We start from the raw sequence: 26,167 nt of genomic DNA, 5'->3' as shown, positions 1-26,167 counted from the left end.
AGGGTACAGAAGTCCCCAACATGTGGCTCCTAATCAATCATAAAACTACAACTCTCATCATGATGGTTACGCCTCCAGCACAAATGATTTGGAACATTCGTGGAATATTTATTAACCCTCTGTTCCCCAATAACCTTCATGTGATAGTCAATATATTTCATCCTACTAAGCCCCGGCCTAGCAATGGTTACTAGGTCTGGGATAGTCTCTTGCAGGGTCTTTTTCTGCATTCATAGATCCGCAGACAGATAAATACCGAGTGTACGGAATTGAACGTGTGGTATGCCGGGTTCAAGTACTGGTCAACTAGAACTCAAGTACTTGATATACACGTATAAATAACATCCAGACCTGGAACATCTGTCTTCCCACAAGTTGTTAAAGATCATTTAGCCGGAGCCATTTCATTTTGTAGCTTTATTTCTTCCTTTCCCTAATTTATCCCATCAGATCCCCTCCCCCCCTGTAATAGCTATCCGCAATCATTTCATTTAGGGCGACTGTAAACTATCAGCCCTGCAAAATAGATTTAAAAGGGGATTAATGACATCGCTCCCGAGCCGCGATAAAACACCAAAAACATTAAAAAGTATACTAAAAACCTGAGATTTACCCAGAATGCTTAGGTCACGGAGTAACTGGAAATGATATACATGTCATAGTTAAGCAAAGGTTCACGTATTTCAGTACAATCTATTACTTAAAGTTACCTCCGGAGCTGCATTCACAATTCTACTGGGGGATACTTAAAAAACAAAAACATTGTATGGGGTATAATATGATGCTATCCACTATAACACCTAATTCTTGGTTCCAGTGTAACTCAGCATCAGTACAGGATAAGTAATATAATGTATATACACAGTGACCCCAGCAGAATAGTGAGTGCAGCTCTGGAGTATAATACAGGATGTAACTGAGGATCAGTACAGGATAAGTAATGTAATGTATGTACACAGTGACCCCACCAGCAGAATAGTGAGTGCAGCTCTGGAGTATAATACAGGATGTAACTGAGGATCAGTACAGGATAAGTAATGTAATGTTTGTACTCAGTGACCCCACCAGCAGAATAGTGAGCGCAGCTCTGGAGTATAATACAGGATGTAAACGGCTGATTAAAGAAACATTTGAGGGACAGTGTGCAGACACTTCAGTAGTATAAAAAGCAGTCCTTACGTTTAGGAACCCCACCTGTCCAGCCTGCTGACCGGCTTCTGGGCAGACAAGTTGGACAAACTCTTTCAGAGTCTCCTGCGGGTGATAGCGGATTGCTGGGTGAGAGAAGTACGGCCCGGGTTGCTGGATAATGGGCGATGACGAGAAATGTAAAGTTGATGGCGTTGCATGCGGACTCGCTGTCAGGGAGAGAAGAGAGAGGCTGTTATCTCCATTTATTGTAAAACATTTACAGTTCACATTAAGGTCTGAAGCGTCTTTTGAAAACAAATATCCATCGCGATCACACTCAGAGCACATTGATACAACAAAGAGCGCATTGATACAATGTATACACCCCATGTGACGGATACATGCTTCCAGTCATAGATGGTTCATCCCAGGGACAATTCACAGTTCTTACATTCCGCTCTTGTATCACCAAAAAAAATATTATTTTATGATTACACCTAAGATAGGAGCAGACAAGATGGCGGTCGTCTCAACTATGCCGGGCAAAATGTAATGAAATTCTAATATATTCATACGTATGTAACTAAACTACAACTCTTAACATACTCTAATAGTTGCCCTATTTAGTAGAATATATGGATATGTAATGCAGGATCTCAATGAGTATCTTATATAGAGCCAGGAGGGGCCTATGTGGCATAGTGGGAGCCATGGAGAGGCTTAAATATTGGGAGAATGTAAGGTCATCCCAATCATAGAGGCAGCTATGTGGTTTCTACCGAGTCCCTGGTCCATCCCATCCTCCTTGTTACTGCCTAGACCTGTGCAAAGTCCCCGCCCCTGAGGAACTCCATTACTAGTAATGGTCATGGAAGGACATGGTGGAGGAAAGAGACACTAGGTGGCGCTCAGCAGAGTTATTGCTTTGCTATAGGGTTTCCTCTTCTCTATATGCACCACTGGGGTATTTAGTGGTATGAACCAATACACATGCAGTGTACCCCATTGTTTTTGCACCTCAAAGCTTTTAAAACAATGAATTATAAAGTGGTAAACTTAAATTTTTTTCCATTATATATTGAGGAAATGATGACCTCATCATGGGGTGTTTACTTTTCTGTCACAAATCAATAGATCATTGTACTATTCTTGCTCTTTTTTATTATTACTACTATCATGTATTGGACTGGTGTATAACATTTACATATATGGCTACTGAAGCGTAATGCTGAAATGCACAACTCAATGTCCGGCTTCGAGTTTAGCTTTCCTACTCCTTCCCTGGCACTCACCCCTGTGTCACATGACCTTCTAGCCCTGCTCCTAGCTACACCCCTGCTGTACGCTACTCATAATGTCATAAATACCAATAAAATCTAAAAAAAAAAAAAGATAACATTGTATTTTGTTGTTATTGTAACAATGAACTCAAAGTAAAAAAAAAATTAAGAAGTAACATTGATATTGATTATATATTGAAAACTGTCTATTATATTTAAATATTCTAGATAATCAATAAAAAAAGCAGATAAACCAATATTAAATAGATATTAAACACGACAACAAATACAGCTCAAAATAATATAATTAAAAGCAAAAAGCAATAATATAACAAAACATTTTAACAATTCATATCAAATACTAAAAACGTGAAAAACCTATTTTGAATATTAATATGTAGAAGAATATAAATTATACAATTTCAATAAAATACCAAATGAGTGCTATGAAATAAAAATGTAAGTTAACTATCAAAATAAAATCTAATAATGTAAATAAAATAACATTGAATAGTCTAGTATATATGTGCGTGTGTTAAACATAACTATAAACTATAAAAATGCTTAAAAAAAATAATAAAAATAAAAAATTATGGCAATAATATATAAATATTAAATATTCTAAACTAGAAAAAATTCTGAACGCTAACAATACAAATAAAAAAATGATTAGAAAATACAAAAAAACGATATTAATTATAAATGCATATATATATATAATTATTATTTTTAGTATCTTTTTAATACAATTTTATTTATTTATATATATATTTATTTATTATAGTACATATAATATATATATATATTTATTTACATTATATTTACTACAATAAAAAAATATATGAATAAAACATTAGTATTAAAAAGGTACAAAAAATTAAAATGTAAATATGCTATAAATGGTGTATAAATAACAAAGAAGTAAATGTTATCTCCCTACACATATGAAGACCAAGTGTTTGGTGCACATCTGCCACCCCACATGGCAACCAGTGTTAAGCCACATTACAAGACATCAATTGTCCCGTTTTCCCCGCTCAATTCATTTGTCTTCCTCATTGACCGTATCACAGGACTAATTGGAAGCGCCACCAATCCTGCTGATGTGAACGGCTTTCTAACATCATATAATAGCCGTCCTTTATCGGAAATATGAAGAGTGACTCTTTAATAGGGGAGGCTGGCAATCCTCCAAGCTCTGCAAGCGACTTGCACCCCTGGTGTCTAATGCAAGATATCAGCAAACAAAAAGCTAAATAGTCATTTCCTACCTCGCCAGATAGGCCGATCACCCCCCCCCCCCCCCCCACCTGCTGGGAATACCTTAATGGTTTGCATTAGTTAGAAATGCTCACAGATTAAACCCTTAAAAAAAGGACAAGATGTCATCTGTGCGGAGCCTGAGTTTAGCTGACACATATTCACAGGAAACGGCGTAATTATAAGAGAGCCATTAGCGCCGAGGACTAATTAATCTAGAAAACGCCTGTCAACAAGTCTCTTCAAGGATACTTCAACCATCTCTCCGAAAACGAATGACAGATCCCAGATTTCTGCTATCTTGGCGCTATCTGCTCTGCTCATGATTTGCTTTCTGTTAATTATTCACTAATTTTTTTTTTTTTTTTTATTTTGCTGTAGAATTTATCCAGTAACTAAATTTTATATTTTAAATAGACTAAATTTCTTGTAAGAAGAACTGATTCGGGAACGGCTGCTCCTTTAAGAAGACGTCCGGTCTAGAATATCCATTCTCCATCACCAGTCCCTATATAAAGAGTGTGTGTCACTGCTTCTTTCACGCCTTTTCTGCTCAAGGAGATGGTGATGTAGGCTGGAGGGGGTGGTCACAGATGGTGACTAGAGATGAGCGAACCGGGTTCGGGTTCGAGTATATCTAAACCCGAACGTTCGGCATTTGATTAGCTGGGACTGCTGAACTTGGATAAAGCTCTAAGGTTGTCTGGAAAACATGGATACAGCCAATGACTATATCCATGTATTCCACATAGCCTTAGGGCTTTATCCAACTTCAGCAGCCACCGCTAACCAAATGCCGAAGGTTGGGGTTCAGATGGACTCGAGCATGCTCCAGGTTCGCTCATCTCTAATGGTGACATCACTCAGGGGGTGGGGCTAGAGCTCAGAGACAAGGTCCGGCCAAGTCTTCCGTGGCATCAGAAGTTGGAGATGGGGACAACACACATTTTGCTGAAGTGATGAAGTGCGGAAAAACTGTCAGTACTATTAGTAATAACACTACATTGCTATGTTATATATTTAAATTTAATTTTTCTGATACCAGAATGTCCCTTTAATTGCTGATGCTGATCTGTGCCCTCCCTACCCCTTTATCACAGCTGATCTGTACTGCCCCCTTACCACCCCTGATTTATACTTCACCCCTTATAATGACCACTGATCTGTACGTCATTCCTTTTAAATTATCACTGACCGGCACTGCCCCCTTATAACAGCCCTTGATATGTACTGCCGCTAACCGCTCCTGATCCTTATTAATCTCTTTTTTAAAGGGAACCAATCACACTAAAATTGGGCATAAAGGTAAGGAAACGTGCTGGTACATCAGCCAGCACGCTTCCTAACCATCCCCCTGTCCCCCCCGTCCCATGAACATTCAGCCCGCAAAGTTAGTTTAATCGTGTCCCGCGCTCTGTGCAAATTACCATACAAGTAGTCACGGTGGGCGGGACAGCTGTTCGAGTAGCTGTTCGCTGTAATCACGCCCCTCCGGGCGTGTTGTAAAAAAGGGCGCCTGGTGACGTCATTTGGGTTGGTGGCATTGCACGTCGGCCACGCCAACATCTTTACTAAGCTGCGCATGCGCAGTACAGTGGGTGAAGCCGCTGCTGTACTACGCCGCGCAAGTGCAGTACAGCAGCGTCTTCTCAGGCTGCACTGCGCATGCGCAGCTTAGTAAAGACGTCGGCGTGGCCGACGTGCAATGCCGCCCCCCCGAGTGACGTCACCAGGAGCCGCTTTACAACACGCCCGGAGGGGCGTGATTACAGCGCGGGAGCCGGCCCAGGACCCAGTGACTACTTCACGAAGACCCCGCCCACCGTGACTACTCGAACAGCTGTCCCGCCCACCGTGACTACTTGTATGGTAATTTGCACAGAGCGCGGGACACTATTAAACTAACTTTGCGGGCTGAATGTTCATGGGACGGGGGGGACAGGGGGATGGTTAGGAAGCGTGCTGGCTGATGTACCAGCACGTTTCCTTAGCTTTATGCCCAATTTTAGTGTGATTGGTTCCCTTTAAATCACCATTAAAGGAGTTATCTAGCACTACAAAAGTAACAGCAGTAACTTTACAAATAGGAAAAAGATGTTTTATTACGTCACACGAGGCCGGGAGAGGGACGGCAACCAGTCAGCTGAGCGGGGAGCCGCCTGTGACTAGTCAACACACTCTGCACACTACGTACTGCCCACTTACTGACCACTTACTTGTTCCACTCATTGTTATCATTGTTCCACTTCTGTACTTTTACCTATTGACTGCTGCTGATCTATACATCACCCTTTATAATTACTACAGATCTGTACTGCCCCCAATGGTCGCTGATCATCTGTACTCCTCCCACCTAAATACTGAGGATCTGTACTTCACCTCCTAATCACTGCTGATCTGTACTTCCCCTTATAGTCACTGCTAATATTTACATCGCCCATTAGGTCATTGCTGATCTGTACATCCCCTTTTTAGTCATTGCTGATCTGTAAATCTCCCTTTTAGTCACTGATGATGTGTACTCCTCCCACTGAGGATCTGTACTTTCCCTCCTAACCACTGTTGATCGGTACTCCCTCCTCTTAATCACATCTGATCTGTACTCCCCCACCCATAATCAGCGACCTGTACTCCCCCATAATCACCACTGATCTGTATTCCCCCGTAATCACCGCTGATCTGTACTCATCCCCTTGATCACTACTGATCTGAACTCCCCTTTATGATCACTGCTGATCTGTACTGCCCCCCCCCATAATCACCACTGATCTGTACTCATCCCCTTGATCACTGCTGATCTGTACTCATCCCCATAATCACCACTGATCTGCACTCCCCCTTATAGTCGCTGCAGATACTTCACCCCTTTAAATCGCTGCTGCTGCTTTGTACGGCCCCCTCACAATTGCCGCTCATCCCTACTCCCCCCCTTTAATCGCCGCTGCTCTTCACTTGTTCTCCTTCATAAATACATTTGCCTGTAAAATGAATAAATGAGCGTTCTGTAACCTTAACAGATCTGCGAGGAACATGTTAACGCGGCTCTCCGTCCACGCAGCGGGAATTCCAAATTAACTCGGCGGGACTTCCCTCGCATCTATCTACGTGCAAATTATGATTGCAATAGAGCTTTCAGTTATACTGGTGCTTAGTAATTATTGAACGGCTCCACGAAGGGAAGGCGAGCGCTCATTGGCCCGGCGAACACAGCCCCAGCGTGAGGCGATATGGTTAATTTAAAATACTACTAACCTAAGCTCTTCATTACGGGGGAATGGACGGAGCAATCTCCTGTTTAAATATTTCTTCATCTGGGCTGCGATCCCCTCCTCTGTATAGCGGAGGCTGCGCGGTAATTACATGCTTTCCGCTTTTAATTGCGCGCTTTTCCGTGCACCTTCACAATAACAATTAGCCGAGCCAGGCAAAGACAATTCATTGAGAAAAAAAAACAAAAAACTGCTGGGTTATTATTGTAGAAAAGTTGCCTGTTCCCAGCGACAGATCTCCCGCCGTTTTATTGTACAGTACGGGCATTATGCGGAAAAATATCCCCGGATCACAGGGACGCTCGAGGACGGGCGATTACCCGCACAATACTCCTATTATGTAGAGAGTTTTATAAACACGACAAGAATTAGCCAACACATACTCTCATCAATGACCCTCCGCTCTCCGGATAATTATACGGGGCCGCCGCGCCATTTATTAAGGGTCCGGAGAAGGAAGAGGGCGAAAGCCAAAACAAGTGCCAGGTATAGAGAGAAACAATGCCCATAGATGTCACTGTGCACCAAGAAGACAACCACGCTGCTCAGGAACATAACTCTCAACATCTACAGATGGGCAGGAGGGCAGCGCGTATGGGACATGCTGGGAGACTATGATGTGCAGTGCCACCGTCAGCGTGCTAGTATGGGTACATCTATTACAGTGCCAACCATAGTGCCCCCAGAGCAGTACCAGCCACATCTACTACAGTACTCCCATAGTATTAACCATTGTAACAGTCCATGTCACAGTACCAGCCCCAGTGCCCCATAATACTACCATGCACAGTGACTGCCACAGTGCCCCCAGAGCAGTACCATCCACATCTACTTCAGTACTTACAGAATATTAACCATTGTAACGCTATGTTCACACAACGTATATTTTTGTAAAACCATGGCTGTTGTACAACGGCCGTGATTTATACGAAAATATATGCCATTGCTGCCTATGGAATCCCGTCCGGAGCGTGTACACATAGTATACGCTCCGTCCAGGATCCCTAGCGGTGCTGCAAACAACTGCCATGTCAGTTTTCATGCGGACGCTATTCACTAAATAGTGAGCGCAGAGAACATGTCAGTGCACACAACAAAGCGCGCGGCTCCGGCTGCACACTCCATTGTGTGCAGTGGGCAGTTCTGATGCGGAACTCAGAACTCAGCGGTGCTAAATATCATCCAGCCGGTACTGCAGTACTGACCAGGATGAGCTTACCCAGCCGGGTCATGGAACGGACAGTGTCATACAATGTGTGAACATAGCCTAACAGTACATGTCATAGTACCACCCACAATACCCCTAGTACCCCTAGGACAGTGCCAGCCACAGTGACGCATAATACTACCAAACACAGTGTCCCAGGGCAGTACCAGCCACATCTATCACAATACTCCAATAATATTAACTATGTTAACAGTACACGTCACAGTACCAGCCACAATACCCCCAGGACAGTACCAGCCACAGTTCCCCTTAATACTACAAAACACAGTGACTGCTGGCTACTGTGCCCCATAATACTGCCAGCTACAGTCCTGCTTATCGGTATGAACCACAGAACCTCCATAACAATTCCACAGGGTCCACATAAAAATACCAGCCAAAGAGCCCCCCAATACTACCAAACACAGAGCCACAGTTCCGGCTGCAGTACTGCATAACAGTACTAGCCGCAGAACCTCCATAACAATACCACCCAAGGTGCCCAAAGTACACTACTCTTATCACATGACCGAACCAATCATAGTGCCTCAGAATACCATCAACCACAGTGACCTAGTAACAATGCCAGCTGCAGTACTATATAACAATACCAGCCTCAGTCTAATTGCAAAAGTGCCCTAATATCAAAGCAAGGTACAGTTTAGTAATTGCAGTAATCCTTTACCATCCATTACTATAGGAGTACCAGCCACAGTACCCCCAGAAGAGTAACAGTCATAGAACTCCAATAAAAAAATAGCAAATTTTGTGCCCCGGCCTAAGTATTCCATAACAGTACCACTGACAGCACCCATACAATTGGAACAGCCATAGATCCCACATAACACCAGCAGACACAGTTGCCAAATAACAGTACTAGTCGCAGTGCTAGATACATTGAGGGAGATTTATCAAACATGGTGTAAAGTGACACTGGCTCAGTCTCCCCTAGCAACCAATCAGATTCCACCTTTCATTCCTCGAAGTATCTTTGTAAAATAAGAGGTGGAATCTGATTGGTAGCTAGGGGTAACTCAGCCAGTTTCACTTTACACCATGGTTTGATAAATCTCCCCCATTGACCCCATAAGTGCAAGGCTTCCTGCAGAATACAGCTCTAGCAGTGACTGCAGTATAAGCCGCAATGAGTAACATCGTATCTTATATTCCAGTCACATTCAGAGCTGCATTCACAATTCTGCTGTCACTTGGAATTCATCGGCATTGTGATTTGGTGTTATATGTTGCCATGTAAAGAAGTCACCAGTGTTATAAACTGCACATGGTAGGTGGGGGAAGGAAGGTGTATGACTGTGTGCAACATCCAAAATAGTTTATTTCTGGGTCCTGCAATCTAAGGGTTGAAAGGAAACAGAATTTTGAATGCAGCTCTGGAGGTGACTACAGACGATGCCACCTGTAAAGTGGTTGAAAGTTACCTGATAGTCTATTAGTGTATTAGATAGTGTTTTAGACCTTTGTCTAAGTAATCCGCTTCACTTCATTGCCCGACAGTGCTCAGGAGCGTAATATATGTACAGAAAACCGTCTGCCATCAAGGTGACATTCCTCGAAAGAGACGAAGAGAAGACTGAGGGGGAGGGGCAAGAAAGTATGTATGTACAGAAAACATGGCTGTCCAGCTAGAGGAGCATTTACTAGTGATGGGTCTTTATAGGGCATCTCCACCTATGTATACAGTAACCCCACCAGCAGAATAGTGAGTGCAGCTCTGCAGTATAATACAGCATATAACTCAGGATCAGTAATGTAATGTATGTACACAGTGACCCCACCAGCAGAATAGTGGGTGCAGCTCTGGAGTATAATACAGATGTAACTCAGGATCAGTACAGGATAAGAAATGTAATGTATGTACATAGTGACCCCGCCAGCAGAATAGTGAGTGCAGCTCTGGAGTATACTACATAGAGTTTTGGACCATGATAAGTGAGCAGAACAATGATTATGGATCAGTCTTCATAGATTTCACATTTAGGAGCCTCGGAAGTAGATGTGATGTATGGAGCTTCGGGCAGACTATAACACCTATGGCGCAATGCGTTCTGTGTTACCTTGGTGGACAGGACAGACAGGAGACATATACAAGGGCTAGCGGTTTTACTAGCTCATAAACCGGGCTGCTTACTGACACAGACCATGCACAGTAAGCGCTCTGTGTTCTCGGGGCTGCATGTATACACTGTATACAGGGCAAGATGCCGGGGCCTGGGGTGAAATACCAGTAAAACACAACCAGATATAAGCTACGGAGGTGATAATGGGTCTGTACAAGAGGATATTCCTCTAGTCTAAACATAAGGAGAGAATGTGCAGATGAAGTTACGCATATAGCCGTGTGGAATAAAGTGGGGCCAATGAAACAGTATCACATGGCAGGCTTAGATACACCAGCTCCGCTGACAGTCTCACACATGATGGGCTTAGATTCTCCAGCCTAGCAGATAGTATAGTATCACAAATGATAGTTTGCAGTCAGAACTGGTGTATCTAGACCTATCACATGCGATAGGTTTCAATACAACAGCTCAATGGACTTTGTTGTAAATTATAGAGTTAATAGGGTTAGATACACCTATTCAGCAGACAGTATCGCACACAATCCACTTAGATACACAAACTCAGCAGATAGCATCTTATATCATAGACTTATGGTCCTTTTACATGGAGCAATAATTTGCACAATCGAACGATGAACGATTTCGAAGTAACAATGTGTTTTTTATAATGATCAGTTTTTAGAAGGAACGATATATCGTTTGGAAAATTTGTTATTACGATCGTTTTAAGATCGCTTAAGCCCATCTGACACATAGGATGAATCGGTGAAAGACGGACTTACACAAAGCGATCTGCTAATTTTCAGCGAACGACCAGCGACGATTTTACAACATGTTGAAAGATCACGATGAAAGATTTATCGCTCGCTCGGCGCTTGATCGTACGTTGTGTTTAAACGAGCGATTATCGCTCAAATGCGATCGTTATCACGAAAATTTGAGCAATAATTGCTTCGTGTATAGGGACCATTAGATACATTAGCTCAGATCACACATCAGTATCACAGTATCATCTCTATCAACAGTATCACACATGGCAGGTTTAGATACCGCCTATGACAACTCGACTGGCTACAACATAAAAAAACAACATTTAGCTTAGATACACTTGCTCAGCAAGCAGCATAACACATGATAACAGCTTAATAGAACATATAACAAAAGATAGGCTTAGATACCACAACTCATCAAAAAGTATCACAAAGGATACATTGGCTTAGATACATTGGCAGGCGCAGACATGATCCCCAGTCTCCAGTGCACTACATACAGTATATATACATTGATGGGCTGCACCCCCCAGCTGTATATACATGTATGTTGCACATGTTGGGAGGGGCAGCTGGAATAAGACAATCCGTCTGCTGCCACTCACACGTCCATACTCAGCCATGACCAAGAAAGGAAGGCGACGTCCAGAACAAACACACTTATCAGGCAGCTGTCATATAGATCATAGCACTACCCTCCAGATAAGAGAGAGGCGCCACTGGGCCACCGGCAGCTGAAAGACACAAAGAGGCGCCTTAACCCCTTCCTAATAATACTGCGCCAACTACCAAACTGCAGCGTCTGTAACTATCTACATTATACAGCCAAAAGTATGTGCACCCCTGACCGCCACTCCTGGAGGAGCCTGTGGATATCCTGTACTAAATCCATAGACAGCCTTATAGCACTCTCCTGGGAAGACTCAATCCACAATGAACTCCTCACCCAACTATCTATCTGTCTCCTATGTATTAACCTATCTATCTATCTATCTATCTATCTATCTATCTCCTATGTATTAATCTATCTATCTATCTCCTATCTATCTATCTATCTATCTATCTATCTATCTATCTATCTATCTATCTATCTATCTATCTTTCTCCTATGTATTAATCTATCTATCTATCTATCTATCTATCTATCTATCTATCTATCTATCTATCTATCTATCTATCTATCATTTCCAGTTAAGACATGTCCATACTATACAGATTTGCCATTGGTATTTTATTTAAGGAATCTATCAGAAATGTGAGCAGTATATGGAGAGTTTGCACATGGGCAATTGAAGGGGCAGGCTGATTTTTGCATAAAAAACTATGTGGTTTTACCATGGTCACTTATGTCCCATCTGAAGCTCTTACAGAAATCAGTGGCAGCTGCAGGACGAGACCCGTCACGCTGTCAGGCGAGGTTCTGCTCCATGTGCACAAAGCCTTACATTTGTTGTACCAAAGATGCACCCGTCTTTTCCTTGTCACTTATCATCCACTTTTTCTACGTGATGGAGAATAAAATCCAAAAGAAAATATCCAAGACTAAACCATAGTAACAGGTACTGGATTGTCTGTGGATCCGCACTGAACCCTAAAGCCCTGTCTGACTATGGACACCAATGACACCGGAGGAAGCCCAAGGACTTATAATGGCTGCTGTCCAGTCTCTCTGGGGTGTCGCCAATTTTTTTAATGGGAGATTTGGATTTCTATATTTTATTAGGAGGAACTTCTGTCAAATTCAATAAAAATTTGCAATGAAGACCTAGATGTGAACAGAGCCTTACCACAATGATACTAAATACATGTATAGATTTCGTCCCATGAATGAAAAGATTAGGCAGGGATGTAAAGAAGAGCAGGATACGTCAGTGGTGGTGGTGGCGTCAGTCATGGCGGACGCTTCCTGTCTGGCGCTCATGTTCTCGCTCCTTTCGGCTAATCGCTTGCTCGGGTCTGAGGTGTAAACATTGAGCTCATTTCCTCTGCCGGACCAGACATCTGCTCAGAATCTCTACTCAAGGTTAACGCCGCGATCTCAGCGGACAAGTATGCCAACGTACAAGGGAACAACGTGTTAGTTTTGGTGTGGAGGCTGAAAAAAAAAAAAACCCCGATGGGGATCTGTCGTGTAACAATGGCGTATACAGTATACAGATGTGCTCGGCTCCTACAGCTGTGTGCGAGGGCCAATGGCCATGGAGGTTAAGTAAAGAAATGACATCACTACAACCCCCAGTTTGTCGCGGTGGATGGTTTTACCGCCACATCTCTCATAATGCTGCGCATACTTTATGTAAAGCGGATCAAAGATTTACGAAAAGAATCTACATAACGTTCCTCATATAGATTGTTAAATACATGGAGGAACAGGCCAACTAAAAATAGGCGCCGGTACGGTACGTTCTAAATAGAGGTGATGAATATTAATAAAAATGTGTTTTCTGAAAACTTTTTTTTTCCGGGAGTTTGCGGCTGTTTCTGTCACTGGGGATCAGTCTGTCTCATCTCCAAGAGAAGAGATGCAGATCAACAAATGTGTTTTATATGGAGGGAAGAGGAGGCCCCCAATAGGGGACAATGGCGCTACATGAAAGCCGCCCACAGAGTATAGGTACAATGAGTGCCGCAATATGGTGCCTCTGTATAGTAGTGTGTTTGTAAAGGAGAATACCTACATAATACTCAGATGCAACATGACAGACCATACACTTTCTATAACTGTTGGCCATATGCACATTTGGCCAGGGCGCCCTCCATACACATGCTTACTTGGTTGAGGTGAGCGTGCATGTGTCATCTCATCAATGAAGATGGGGGGGGGGGGGGGGTAACCACTGCCAGACTGTTCTGAATGCAGCTATTCTGCATATGCTTTCTTCCCAGAATTCCCAGTGGAGCAGCAATGGCCTGTAAGACTCCACACATCTTTAAGGAGAATTAGTATCCCTTGGACCCATGTTGATAGACCTCTCACCAGCCAGCCAACACCCTGCCCTGCACCGGAGAGGGGCAACAATCCCGAAACAGCTGTCTGCAGATGGGAAGTCTTTCCTTTTAGAGACATTGTTTGGCTTGGCATAAAATCCCCAGTCAATTTTTTAAGACTTCTAGATTGAGAAGGACTTGATAGGATATCTCTATACAGGTATGTGAGTGATAACATTTGTCCAACAGGCCAATTTCAGCAGGATCAACAAACCATGAAATGTGTATGGTGGTCTCCCGACTCTTTTAGGTGGTAGATGGCAGGGGGGTTGGGGTGGTAGATGTGAGAGAAGGATCAGGCAGACTGATTGACAGCAGCTTAAACACATGCACACTCAGCTGAAGTGAGCATGAACATGTATGTGGAGGACAGAGGGAACTGGCATATGCAGCAGAGGCGGAGGGGTTGGTGGTCTTGATTGGGACATTGATTTTCTAGGGGAATTTAAGTTACTGGTCAAACAAATAAAAAAAAAGTCTGTAATTTAAATATTTGGTTCGAAATTTAGAAAAATTCTACAGGGGAAAAAAATAGTTTTGATGTCTATGTCCAGCAACACTTAATTCTGAAGGCAATGTACTGGGAATCACTCCTCTGGAACATTTCAGTTGTGTCATAAAATCCATCAGGTATGACAGAAGGAAAGACGCAGCACGCAGCACTACTCTCCGCAACAAAATTACACACACACCATAAGAAGTCAATGTAGAACGGCTTGTGCAACAGATTCTCAAAAACCTCTCTTACGACGGAACAGAAAAACTGAATTCACAAATGCAAATCTGAATCCATAGTCTTTCTGTTTTTACTAATTTAAAAAAGATGAAAATACCTGTAAAGGGGCACTCCGGCAAAAGCAAATTCTTTCAAATCATCTGGTTTCAGAAAGTTATCAGCGTTGCCAGTCGGACACAGTGCTCTCTTCTGCCACCTCTGTCCATGTCAGGAACTGTCCAGAGCAGTAGCAAATCCCCATAGAACACCTCTCATGCTCTGGACACTTCCTGACATGGACAGAGGGGGCAGCAGAGAGCGCTGTGTCAGACTGGAAAGAATACACTACTTCCTGTAGGACATACAGCAGCTGATAAGTACTGGAGGACTTGAGATATTTAGATAGAAGTAAACTACAAATGTGTAAAATTTTCTGAAACCAGCTGATCTGAAAGAAAAAAAAAGTTTGATGGAGTGCCCTTTAAGGGTAAATTTACATGTATTGCACCCACTGTGGATGCTGCTACCCATAAACTTCAAATTGGTAAATCCACAACTACTGCTGATTTTCTGAGGATCCCAATAAAGTAAATGGGTAACAAAATAGATTCCCCTCAAACCTGGCCCATCTGAATGTAACCTAAAGGATTTGATCACATTTCTGATAGATAGATAGATAGATAGATAAATAGATAGATAGATAGATAGACAGGAGATAGATAGATAGATAGATAATAGATAGGAGATAGATAGATAGATAGTAGATAGATAGATAGATAGATAGATAGATAGATAGATAGATAGATAGATAGATAGATAGAAGATAGATAGATAGATAGATAATAGATAGGAGATAGATAGATAGATAGTAGATAGATAGATAGATAAATAGATAGATAGATAGATAGATAGATAGATAGATAGATAGATAGATAGATAGATAATAGATAGATAAATAGATAGATAGATAGATAGATAGATAGATGATAGATAGATAGATTTTTTTGTAATACAGCATGTTTTAATGGGATCCGTATTGGTAGCCCAATGAAGTCAATGGGTTGAAAAAGCAGGTTGCTGTCGTTTTTTTGTTTGTTTTTTTTTGCACAGATCACAGTTCCGGATTTTGTTCCATTTTTCCCTTTTTTGTTGTTTTTTGTGCTTTTTTTACATCTGTATTTCAGCAGTAATATCAAAACAGCCTAAATAAATTTCCTTTAACAAATAAATAAAAAATGGAACAAATATGCATGAAAAACTAAAAAAAACTAACTACAAAAACAGAACAAACAAACAAATCCAGTGCAGAAACTGGCCAAACAGTAAAGAACACTATCTGTATTACACATTTGGTCTGTATTTTTCTAAACAAGTGTGAACAAGGCCTTAGTCTTACATGTACAGACATACAACATACGTAATACATACAACATTCACTGCTGACAGCCCTAGCCCCGTTCTGTCATTTCTAGTCACAGATGTTGCTATTTACTGTATCCATTTTTACTTTTTGCTATAAAACTTTACAGCAAAAGAAACCACATAAGCTATATAAAGGGATAATAAATAAAATATTATTATATAAAGTGTAAAACTGAAAAAGGATCAATTGATATATTTTATCAACTAAAAAAATACATAATAAAAATAAGCAACACATTGGAAAAAAAAAAAATATGTAAAAATAAGAAAAGTTACGGAGTTCAAAAAACTTTAGGATTACAAGAGCAGTAGAACGCTTCACACATTGTTACATTGTATAAAAGACAAAAATTTCTGTAGAATATATACAGCGAAGTAACAAGGTCTACAGAATAAAGGGGTAACCGGTCTGGAAGACATGACTGGGGGGCGGGGGTAACGCAGTGCTGGGGTGGGGGTGGGTGGGGCGTTCTTCGGATAAGTCCTCACCTCTGGGTCCTGTAATGACAGGTCGATGATGCTGTGTAAAAGCCGTTCCAAGGGAAGAGGTCTGCGAAGGAGAAGGACTGCTGAAACCAGACTTCTCTGACTTCTTTAAGGTAGTAGGCGATGGCATTCCTGGCAAGAATGATTGATAAGTGCAATTTAATAATGCTAAGTCATGGAACCACAGCCTATGCATTGTGAACGTGGGTGCAAAAGCAGGGTTCATTCAGTGATACTCAACCTCCGGAGGCTGCTCTGTAAGCCGCCTATGACACGGCCAGACTAGGACTGGACAACAAGGTCGTCTCTATGCCGCCCACTCAAATGGTCCATGATGGTGACCCTATAGAGACTAGATGCTAGCCTATAGTCATCCACTGCCTGGTCTAGTCAGAACTCCTGGTGAGAGTGGGAATAGCTAAATTCTGCTGGTTACTAAGCAGACATACACTCAGGGTGATGCCTATGTGCACGTCTAACTACAATTCCTACCATGCTGGCTGTCAGGGGATGAGGGGAGTTGTAGATTTGCACCAGCTAGAGAGGGGTACACAGCTCTAAAGGGTCTTTCAATAGATGTGAACATAGGTATTGCCCTAACTGAGTGTATGTCTATTCAGTAACTTACAGATAAAGTTTTTATAAAGTTTGCTAAAACTTTAATTTTTACGATTGTTAAAGTATTTTCTGAAATGTTTAAATGAAAAAATGGCAAAATTATTGAAGGATCAACGTGTCAATCAGTTTAGTGAAAAATGCAAGGTTTACATGTTAAAGGGGTCATCTTTCCACGAAAAAGCAGCGCCACCCCTGTCCTTCAGGTTACGTGTTGTATTACAGGGGTCGAGCTGTTTCTGTAACCAGCTATTTTTTATGTTTTTTTTTTTCTGATCCTGGATAACCCTTTTAAGAAGATTCTGAACACGACAGCAACAGGCAATGAAGACTTTAATAACTACAAAGTTACCTACAAAATGGGTTATGATAGTCTCTAAATTCTAGGTCTAGTAAGAGTCTCCGGACAAGGTTTCTGGGTTAGCGTTCAGATTTTGGATGAGGTTGAGTATCACTAAATCGCTTTGGAGGAGGAAAAAAAACAGACAAAAAAAAACAAACGAAAATTAAAAAAAAAAAAAAATTAAATAAGAAGAAAAAACATTGAAAGCAAAGTTAATTATTAGATTAGCTGAAAGGTTGTTGTCAGTTTTTATGGTACCGTGTTATATTGTAGACCTGTATGTTGTGTCGCTATATGGTCACATCTCTAGGAGAAGGTGGACCCTATGGCTCACATTAGGCTTCTCTGGGCCTTGCTGTGGGGTATGGGCTCACATGGATCACTATAGATACTAATGCAATGTGCATAAAGGGGTACTCCAGTGAATATCTTTTTCTTTTAAATCAACTAATGTCAGAAAGTTATATAGATTTGTAATTTACTTCTATTTAAAAATCTGCAGTCTTCCAGTATTTATCAGCTGCTGTATGTCCTGCAGGAAGTGGTGTATTCTTTCCTGACACTGTGTGTGACACAGTGCTCTCTGCTGCCACCTCTGTCCATGTCAGGAACTGTCCAAAGCAGTACTGGAGTCAGACCTGTGGCCCTCCGGCTGTTGCAAAACTACAATTCTTATTATGCCTGGACAGCCAAAGCTTGATGGGAATTGTAGTCACTAGTGATGACCATAACCATATGACTTCTATAGATATAAGAACCCCTAAGGATTTGCTACACCGCTGCCACTGCTTCTGTTCTGGCATGATTTATAATAGATCTGTAATGATCCAAAATAATAAGTTTGAACAGTGACTTATAATGATGGGGGCCACTGACACACTTAAAGAAGTCCGGTGAAAATTTTTATTTAAGTATTATATTGCCCCCCAAAAGTTATACAAATCCCCAATAAACACTTATTATGGGAAATGCTTATAAAGTGCTTTTTTTCCTGCATTTACTACTGCATCAAGGCTTCACTTCCTGGATAACATGGTGATGTCACTTCCTGGATAACATGGTGATGTCACTTCCTGGATAAACATGGTGATATCATGACCCGACTCTTAGAGCTGTGCGGGCTGTGGCTGCTGGAGAGGATAATGGCAGGGGGGACACTGAGGGACACAAGGCACTGGAGGGACACGGAGCATCCCTCTGCCATCATCATCCCCAGCAGCCACAGCCCGCACAGCTCTGGGAGTCGGGTCGTGACATCACCATTTTATCCAGGAAGTGACATCACCATGTTATCCAGGAAGTGACATCACCATGTTATCCAGGAAGTGACATCACCATGTTATCCAGGAAGTGACATCACCATGTTATCCAGGAAGTGACATCACCATTTTATCCAGGAAGTGACATCACCATTTTATCCAGGAAGTGAAGCCTTTATGCAGTAGTAAGTGCAGGGAAAAAAAGCACTTTATAAGCATTTCCTGTAATAAGTGTATATTGGTGATTTGTATAACTTTTGGGGGGCAATACAATACTTTAATAAAATATTTCGCTGAACTTCTCCTTTAAGGAGATACTGTAACATTGATATTGTCTATGATTCTAGGCCATCTCGGATCTCCACAATGGAGAGCTCAAACCCCTTTGGTACAGCTTGGATATTTCTCTTACTGGAACACATAGGGCTGTGTGCTTTGGCTCAGTTCACATCTGCCTTGTTGCAGATTCTGATGGGAAGAATAGCTGAGCATGAAGCACTCTTCTTACTGGTGACATGACAGACACTATGATGAACCAGAAATCTCTGCCCAGTACCAAAGGGGTTTCATTGCCTTAATCTCTTTTATCCTGAACATGAGAGGTGGTCACACATCACACCTGGACCTTGGACACACCAGAAGGTCATGTTCACTGTATTCTTCCTTTAAGCAGTTCTCCGTAGTGGTCATCTGCCTATAGCAGCATATATCTCAGCGTTCTGCATTTAGAGAAGGAGGGATTTGTACTAACTGCACTAAAACCTACATTTTGAAGTTATACTGTCTGCATAAGGATTGGTCATAATGGGGAACCCTTATATTAGATAGGTTAAAGGTTAATTCATTGCTTTAGTTACGTGGACAGAAGAGCTTGCACTCCACTGAACACCGAGTGAAATGATTTGTGAAAGTTACATATGTAAGGTATATGTAGGTTTAGTGATCCTACACTGTATATATCGCTATATATATGTATATTCTCCATGGGCCCCCAGCTAACCTTGATCCCCGCCAAAGACAGGAAACCAAGCTGAGCCTGTCTGCCCGAGTTATCAGTGTTATATATAGAAGTGTGTGCTCGATAAGACCATAAAAACTGACAATGAACAGGCACAAGTACAGCCTCCATATAATGACTAGGGGGAGGGGGGCGTTCAGTGTTAGTCAGCGCAAAGCCATTAGTCCCATTTAGAGATCATGGTGCATCGGCAGGTAGCATTTCAGGACAGTGCTTGGTTACTGATACCAAAATAACATTGACATCGGGTTAGTAGGATAGGCATGCAAAAACATTCTAACATTTGTATGATCTCACACAGTAGCATGGTACAACAACATTGTCACTGATGCCACAATTAATGCTTCTCCATCTGTACATGTGACCCGGTGGGCCATAGATTGTGTGCGTATACATGTCATGTATATATCATGGCCCAATAGAAACCTGGAGACTCCTCCTCATGCCTCGGCTTTTATCCAGAGATACATGGAGGAGTTAATATAGATATATACTACCCTAGGGGCCATATGGCGGTTTATATGGCATCTCTATGAATGAGAAATTTAGAATATACAGGGTATGTAAACTTTTTCAAATTGTCTTGATTAATAATAATAATTATCTGTTGTTTTGTGTCTACAGCTATGTGTGTCTCCATATACCGTATACAGTCTGTATATTTCACTGTATTAGTGATACGTATACACACCCTTAGAAATAGATCCATCCTAAAAGTAATGGATGTTATACTGTGATGCAATGTATTCAGTAAACAGGCCAATGGTCATGTGTGACCTTATGGCAGAGCCCCCCTGTAAAGTGTCACTGTCGTTTACATTTTTTTTTCCAGAAATTAATAGAACAGGCGATTTTAAGAAACTTTGTAATTGGGTTTATTAGCTGGAAAATGTATTTTTATCATAAGAAAGCAGTTTGAAGCTCTCCTCTGTTTTCATGGTTTTCTATGGAGAGGGGAGGGGTGGAAGGATATGAGGCACCAAAACAGGACAACAAAGAGTTAATTTACAGCCCCATCACCGGGCTATCTCCTCTGAAGTCAGCACTGACCTCTCTGACCTCTGAATTCTGAGGTCCCCTGTGTAATCCTTTGTTCTCTGCTGGCGACTAATCTCCCTCCTCCCCCCTCCCCTCTCCATAGAACAGACAGGGCTCGACTGATGTAAAAGAGTTGAGATTTCCTGATAATGAGCAGTGAATGAGAGAGAGGAGAGGGGGGGGGGGGACATGGGGAAAGTCTTTTTGAATGCAGATAATGGCATATTTGCCCAATAAACCCAATTACAAAGTTTCTTAAAATCGCCTGGACTATTGATTTCTGCAAAAAAAAAAAAAGAGAGAGAGACAGTGACACTTTATTGTAAAGTGTATGGGGGCTGTACCCATTGTAAGTATATAATCCCCCTACCCAATGGTGCAGCTTATGTAATGAAGCGGTATGTGTGTTCTCGGGTGTAGGATGGGTCAGAACTGCTTAAAACATTAAGTGGACATCAGATCATGGCATTCGGTGATGTGACACAGCGATTCCCGACATTCCAAGGCATGCACAATTCATGATCTGCTGAAATGCAAGCGCCATGGCCAGAGTCAGAGGTCTCATGTTGCAGAAGTCAATGTATTTACAGGGAAGCCCCCCCTTCCAAAAAGCAGGGCGCCTGCCATGGTCTATATACTTTCAGATATAATGTAGACAAGGGGTTCAGAAGCCGCCAGGATTGTATAGAAAGTATGAACTGAAACAATGTCTCAATGCCACAGTACGAGGTCACTCCAAGACAAGCCAGAGCAAAGTCAGGCGCCATCCTGGTGACCCCAAGACAAATCCCAGAGAAGAGCAAGAAAAACTTCATAAAGGATATAAAACACAGAAAATCCTATAATAACTGGGGCATCTGTATACAGCAGAGCGTCACTGTTACAGTCCAGGGCGAGTTACATACAACGGATTTGCTTTGATGTCAAAAGAAAAAACACCTAATAATTTATCGCAACAAATTTACAATACTACATTTCAATAGAAAAAGTAGAACGACACCGATAAAAGCCTCTATAGGTAAGAAATACTGTACGCCTCCTACCAACCGGCTCCAGGGAAGGGGAGCGATAAAAAGGGATTAATAAAAATAAATAGAAATAAACATAGTAAATCAATGTAAATATTAGTTATCCACTTATTTACCAAATGAAAAAAATAAATAAATAAAAATTATTCAAATAAAATAAATAATTAAATATATATATAATACTGCTATCTGCTGATGGCGTAACCCATACTGATAAAGAAGAATCATTTTTATATATTGATTATAAAATCATTTAAGGTTGGGTTCACACTACGTTTTTGTAATCCATTTTTTTTCATCGTTTTTTGCAATTGACTTTTCCATTGACTTCCATTATAAAAGAAGGATCAAAACGCATCCGTTTTCTTCAATGTACACAAAGGTGAAGCATGCTTTTGTGTACATTAAAAAAAACAAAAAAAACAGATGCGTTTTGATCTGGTTTTTTTTTTGTTACACTGGAAGTCAATGTAAAAACAGATTAAAACGGATGCACACAAATCTATCCATTTTTCCATCCGTGATTCAAAAACCGGTGAAAAAACAGATTGCAAAAATGTAGTGTGAACCCAGTCTTGGGTGATAGTTTCCAGTTTCCACCCAAGTTGGCACTCAGCTTTTTTAGCTCCCTGAATGACAGATCTGCTCAGATATAGACATTTTAAAGGTCATGTAAGGATTTTAAAGTGACTCTGTACCCACAATCTGACCCTCCTAAGCCGCTTGTACCTACGGATAGCTGCTTTTAATCCAAGATCTGTCCTGTGGTCCTTTCGGCAGGTGATGCAGTTATTGTCCCAAAAAACAACTTTTAAACTTGCAGCCCTGTGTTAAATTGGCGTGGGCTAGAGTGTCTATGCCCTAGGATTGCACTGCCTCTCTGTCCCTCCTCCCCACCCTCTTCATCATTAGGAATGCTCCTAGAACAATTTCTTCTATTCATCACCTGTGTGAACACTGCACATGAGTTGGATCGTTAGGGCACCTGAGCAGTGTTCTGACAGGTGATAAATAGGAAAAATCCTGCCCAGGGGCTTTCCTAATGGTGAAGAGGGCAGGGAGGAGGGACACGATGTCCCTGCAGCCCTCACTCAACGATCATCGGGCCGTGGAATAGGCCCAGTAAACGAGCGGCGATCTAGCAGATCGGCGCTCGTTTACATCGTTGATCAGGCCCTGCTCGGCTCTTGGAATAGGGCCCTTCCAGACCATTGCTGCTCCACTAAGAATTCTGGGAAGAAAGGATATGTGCCTTCAAGTCAAGTCTCGCTCAGTCAAGGAGCCTTAGAACATTAACTGGGGATTTTATGCCAGGCCAAACCCCGAAATAGCTATCTGCAGATGGGAAATCTTTCCTTTTGGAGAGATTGTTTGGCTTGGCATAAAATCCCCAGTTAAAGTTCTAAGGCTCCTTGACTGAGCGAGACTTGACCTGAAGGGACATCTCTTTGCTTAAGAGGTGTGAGAGCTATTTTGTATATCCTTTCTTCTTAAAGGAAAAATATGCATAGTAAACACATTCTAAGAAAGATGGGTGACAAAGGTGTGTTTACACAGAGATTTACCTGACAGATTTTTAAAGCCAAAGCCAGGAATGGATTTCAGAGGAGGAGAAATCTCAGTCTTTCCTTTATGGCCTGTTCTCTGCTTATAGTCTGTTCCTGGCTTTGGCTTCAATAATCTGTCAGATAAATCTCTCTGGGTAAATGCACCTAAATGTATCTAAGCTAAAGTGATTGGTACGGGGTCTTTGCTATATAGTTTCTGGTTGCTTGGATCACTGTCACAGTCCCTTGAAACCATATGGTTGTCACCAGATGTCACAAAACTACAATTCCCAGCATTTGGAGTAGTCTGTGGGTCTCCTGTTGTTTCAAAAACTACAATTCCCATAATGCCCTGAAAGTTTGTGGTGCAATTTGGTGCATGCACTAAGAGCCCATGGAAGTGGTAGTTTTGCAATAGTTAGAGATCCACTATCTTACAAATGATATCTTCTCAGGTTAAGGAGCACATAACAAAGCGCAGCAGCGGCGGCCATTCATCTACACTGCTCCTGTCTCACTTATCAATCACTTTAATGGAAATGGATGACGACGCAGGAGCGGCACTTTAAGTAATGCAAACTGGGAACAAAAAAAAGAATGAATTAGCTCTGACAAATATTCAATAGAGCTTTTTAAAGCAGCGGCCGTATATCTTTGACTACGCGGTTACACTAATTACCTCATCCTAATTCTTCATTTTGTGTTTTATTAATAGTCCTGTGATTTGTCACCTAACACAAACAAATCAGAAAGAAAAATCACCTCCCGAATATGAAATGATTGGTGTACGAGGAGGGTGGAATATACTTATTCACCCAGGATGGAAGGGGTGTGAGGGGGGAGATAACACCAAAGTAAAATGATGTAGACCCCACTGGATGTCACTAAATTCCTGTGAGTGCCTCTTTGCTCCTCGGGGGCGGAGCCAGATTATAGTTCTTGTGGAGGAGGGTAAAGCAGTTTCCTACAACACTGGGAAAAGTTATGCTACATACTGTATCTAGTTATATATATTCTGCAACTTATACTGCTTTTCATTAACTTAAAGTGTCACTGTTGTTTAAATTTTTTTGCAGAAATCAATAGTACAGGCGATTTTAAGAAACTTTGTAATTGGGTTTATTAGCTGAAAAAAAGCATTTTTATCATGGAAAAGCAGTTTGAAGCTCTCCCCCCTGTCTTTATGGTTCTCTTATGGAGAGGGGAGGGGTGGAGGAAGATGAGGCACCAAAACAGGACAACAAAGAGTTAATTTACAGCTATATGACCGGACTATCTCCTCAGCACTGACCTCTGTGACCTCTGAATACCGGCTTTCACACAGGTCACGCTGTGTAATCCTTTGTTCTCTGCTGGCGACTAATCTCCCTCCCCCCCCTCCATAGGTTACACAGGGCCCGACTGATGTAAAAGAGTGGAGATTTCCAGATAATGAGCAGTGGATGAGAGAGAGGAGAGAGGGGGGGACCTGGGGAAAGTCTTTTTGAATGCAGATAACGGCATATTTGCCTAATAAACCCAATTACAAAGTTTCTTAAAATCGCCTGGACTATTGATTTCTGCCAAAGAAAAAAAAAAATACAACAGTGACAAACGTTCTCCATCATTGGTATAGGGGATAAGTGTTCCAGCTATTGCACAACTACAACACCCGTCATGCCCTGAAAGCATGTGGCTGTCAGGACTTAATGGGGTTGTAGTTTTGCAACAGCTGGAGAGCTACAGGTTTGTAAATTAAACTTCCATAGATAAATGGTGTGACCAATGGGCAGGTTCTTCTATCCGGTGCCTCCAGCTGCAGGGAACTGGAGTTCCCCACAGCTGTCCTGCTCTTGACCCAGTGTGAGAAGGTGGATAGGACATCCTGCAGGCCCAATAGCATTCACATAGTGTCCCTTGGTATCTATTATGAACATTCAAAATCCGGGAAGATTTGACATCTGGGATTGAGATCTTCCTTGACGTCTTCTCCAGGTCACCTGTAACCCCCAGATACTATAAGATATATTGGAGCAGACGGTTTGTGAAACTTGTAGATGACTGCGATCAGCACTTCATCAAATCCTCAAGAGGCTTCGATGGCTACAAGTGACTCTGCCGCGTCCCCGATGCCCATAACAAAGGCGAATCTATTCCATATAAACAATAATTCCAGCAGACGGCAGGATGGATCACAAGCCGGGGACACAGGAGGGAGATATTATATACTGAGGTGCGGCAGACAATACCCACATGCCGAGGAACTAAGGGGAAAAAAATAAGATATATTTTCAAGACCTAAAATTGCTTGAACTGTGAAATCAAGTAATGAACAATAGAAAAGGTCCTGTCAGCAGGAATCATCGCTACGCAAAGTCAGCAATTTCTGCCGAAACCTTATTATGGCCCCGTATTCGATTCTTCATCTCTGTACTATTTCCCCTCACAACAAATAGACTGACTTGACCCCAGCCTGTTACTTAATGCAAGTTGCCTGTCATCTCTCACTAAGCTCCCATCCTTCTCCTTGAGAGTCCTTTTATCCGTATAGAAGAGGAGCGGAGATATGGTCAGGCCCGGGTCTGCGATAACACCGCTAATGCCTGCATTAGGCACTTAGGCCGCTTTGCATTTCCTTAAAGGAGTTCTGTTTTCTTTTCCGTTATCAGAGGAAAATAAGAGAAAATAATTAAATATGTCAAGTGCTGTTACCCATAATGCTGTGTGTATT

The 26,167-nt window shown here is 41.8% G+C and overlaps 1 protein-coding gene across 1 annotated transcript in view; it reads right to left on the bottom strand.

The window, feature by feature from the left end:
- The window catches only part of NFIA (nuclear factor I A), a 242,167-nt gene that overhangs the window by 35,872 nt on the left and 180,128 nt on the right, over window positions 1–26,167 (bottom strand). Inside the window, exons 7-8 of the mRNA XM_069981333.1 lie at window positions 16,613–16,741; window positions 1,180–1,358 (exon numbers count right to left, since the gene is read on the bottom strand). Coding sequence (XP_069837434.1) covers window positions 1,180–1,358; window positions 16,613–16,741 — 308 coding nt within the window. The remainder of the gene's footprint in view (window positions 1–1,179; window positions 1,359–16,612; window positions 16,742–26,167) is intronic.

Source organism: Dendropsophus ebraccatus, chromosome 8, assembly GCF_027789765.1.
Source record: "Dendropsophus ebraccatus isolate aDenEbr1 chromosome 8, aDenEbr1.pat, whole genome shotgun sequence".
In the NCBI taxonomy this organism is placed as follows: Eukaryota; Metazoa; Chordata; class Amphibia; order Anura; family Hylidae; genus Dendropsophus; species Dendropsophus ebraccatus.
The sequence above is the reverse complement of the archived record's forward strand: the minus strand, read 5'-3'. Positions and strand labels throughout refer to the sequence as shown.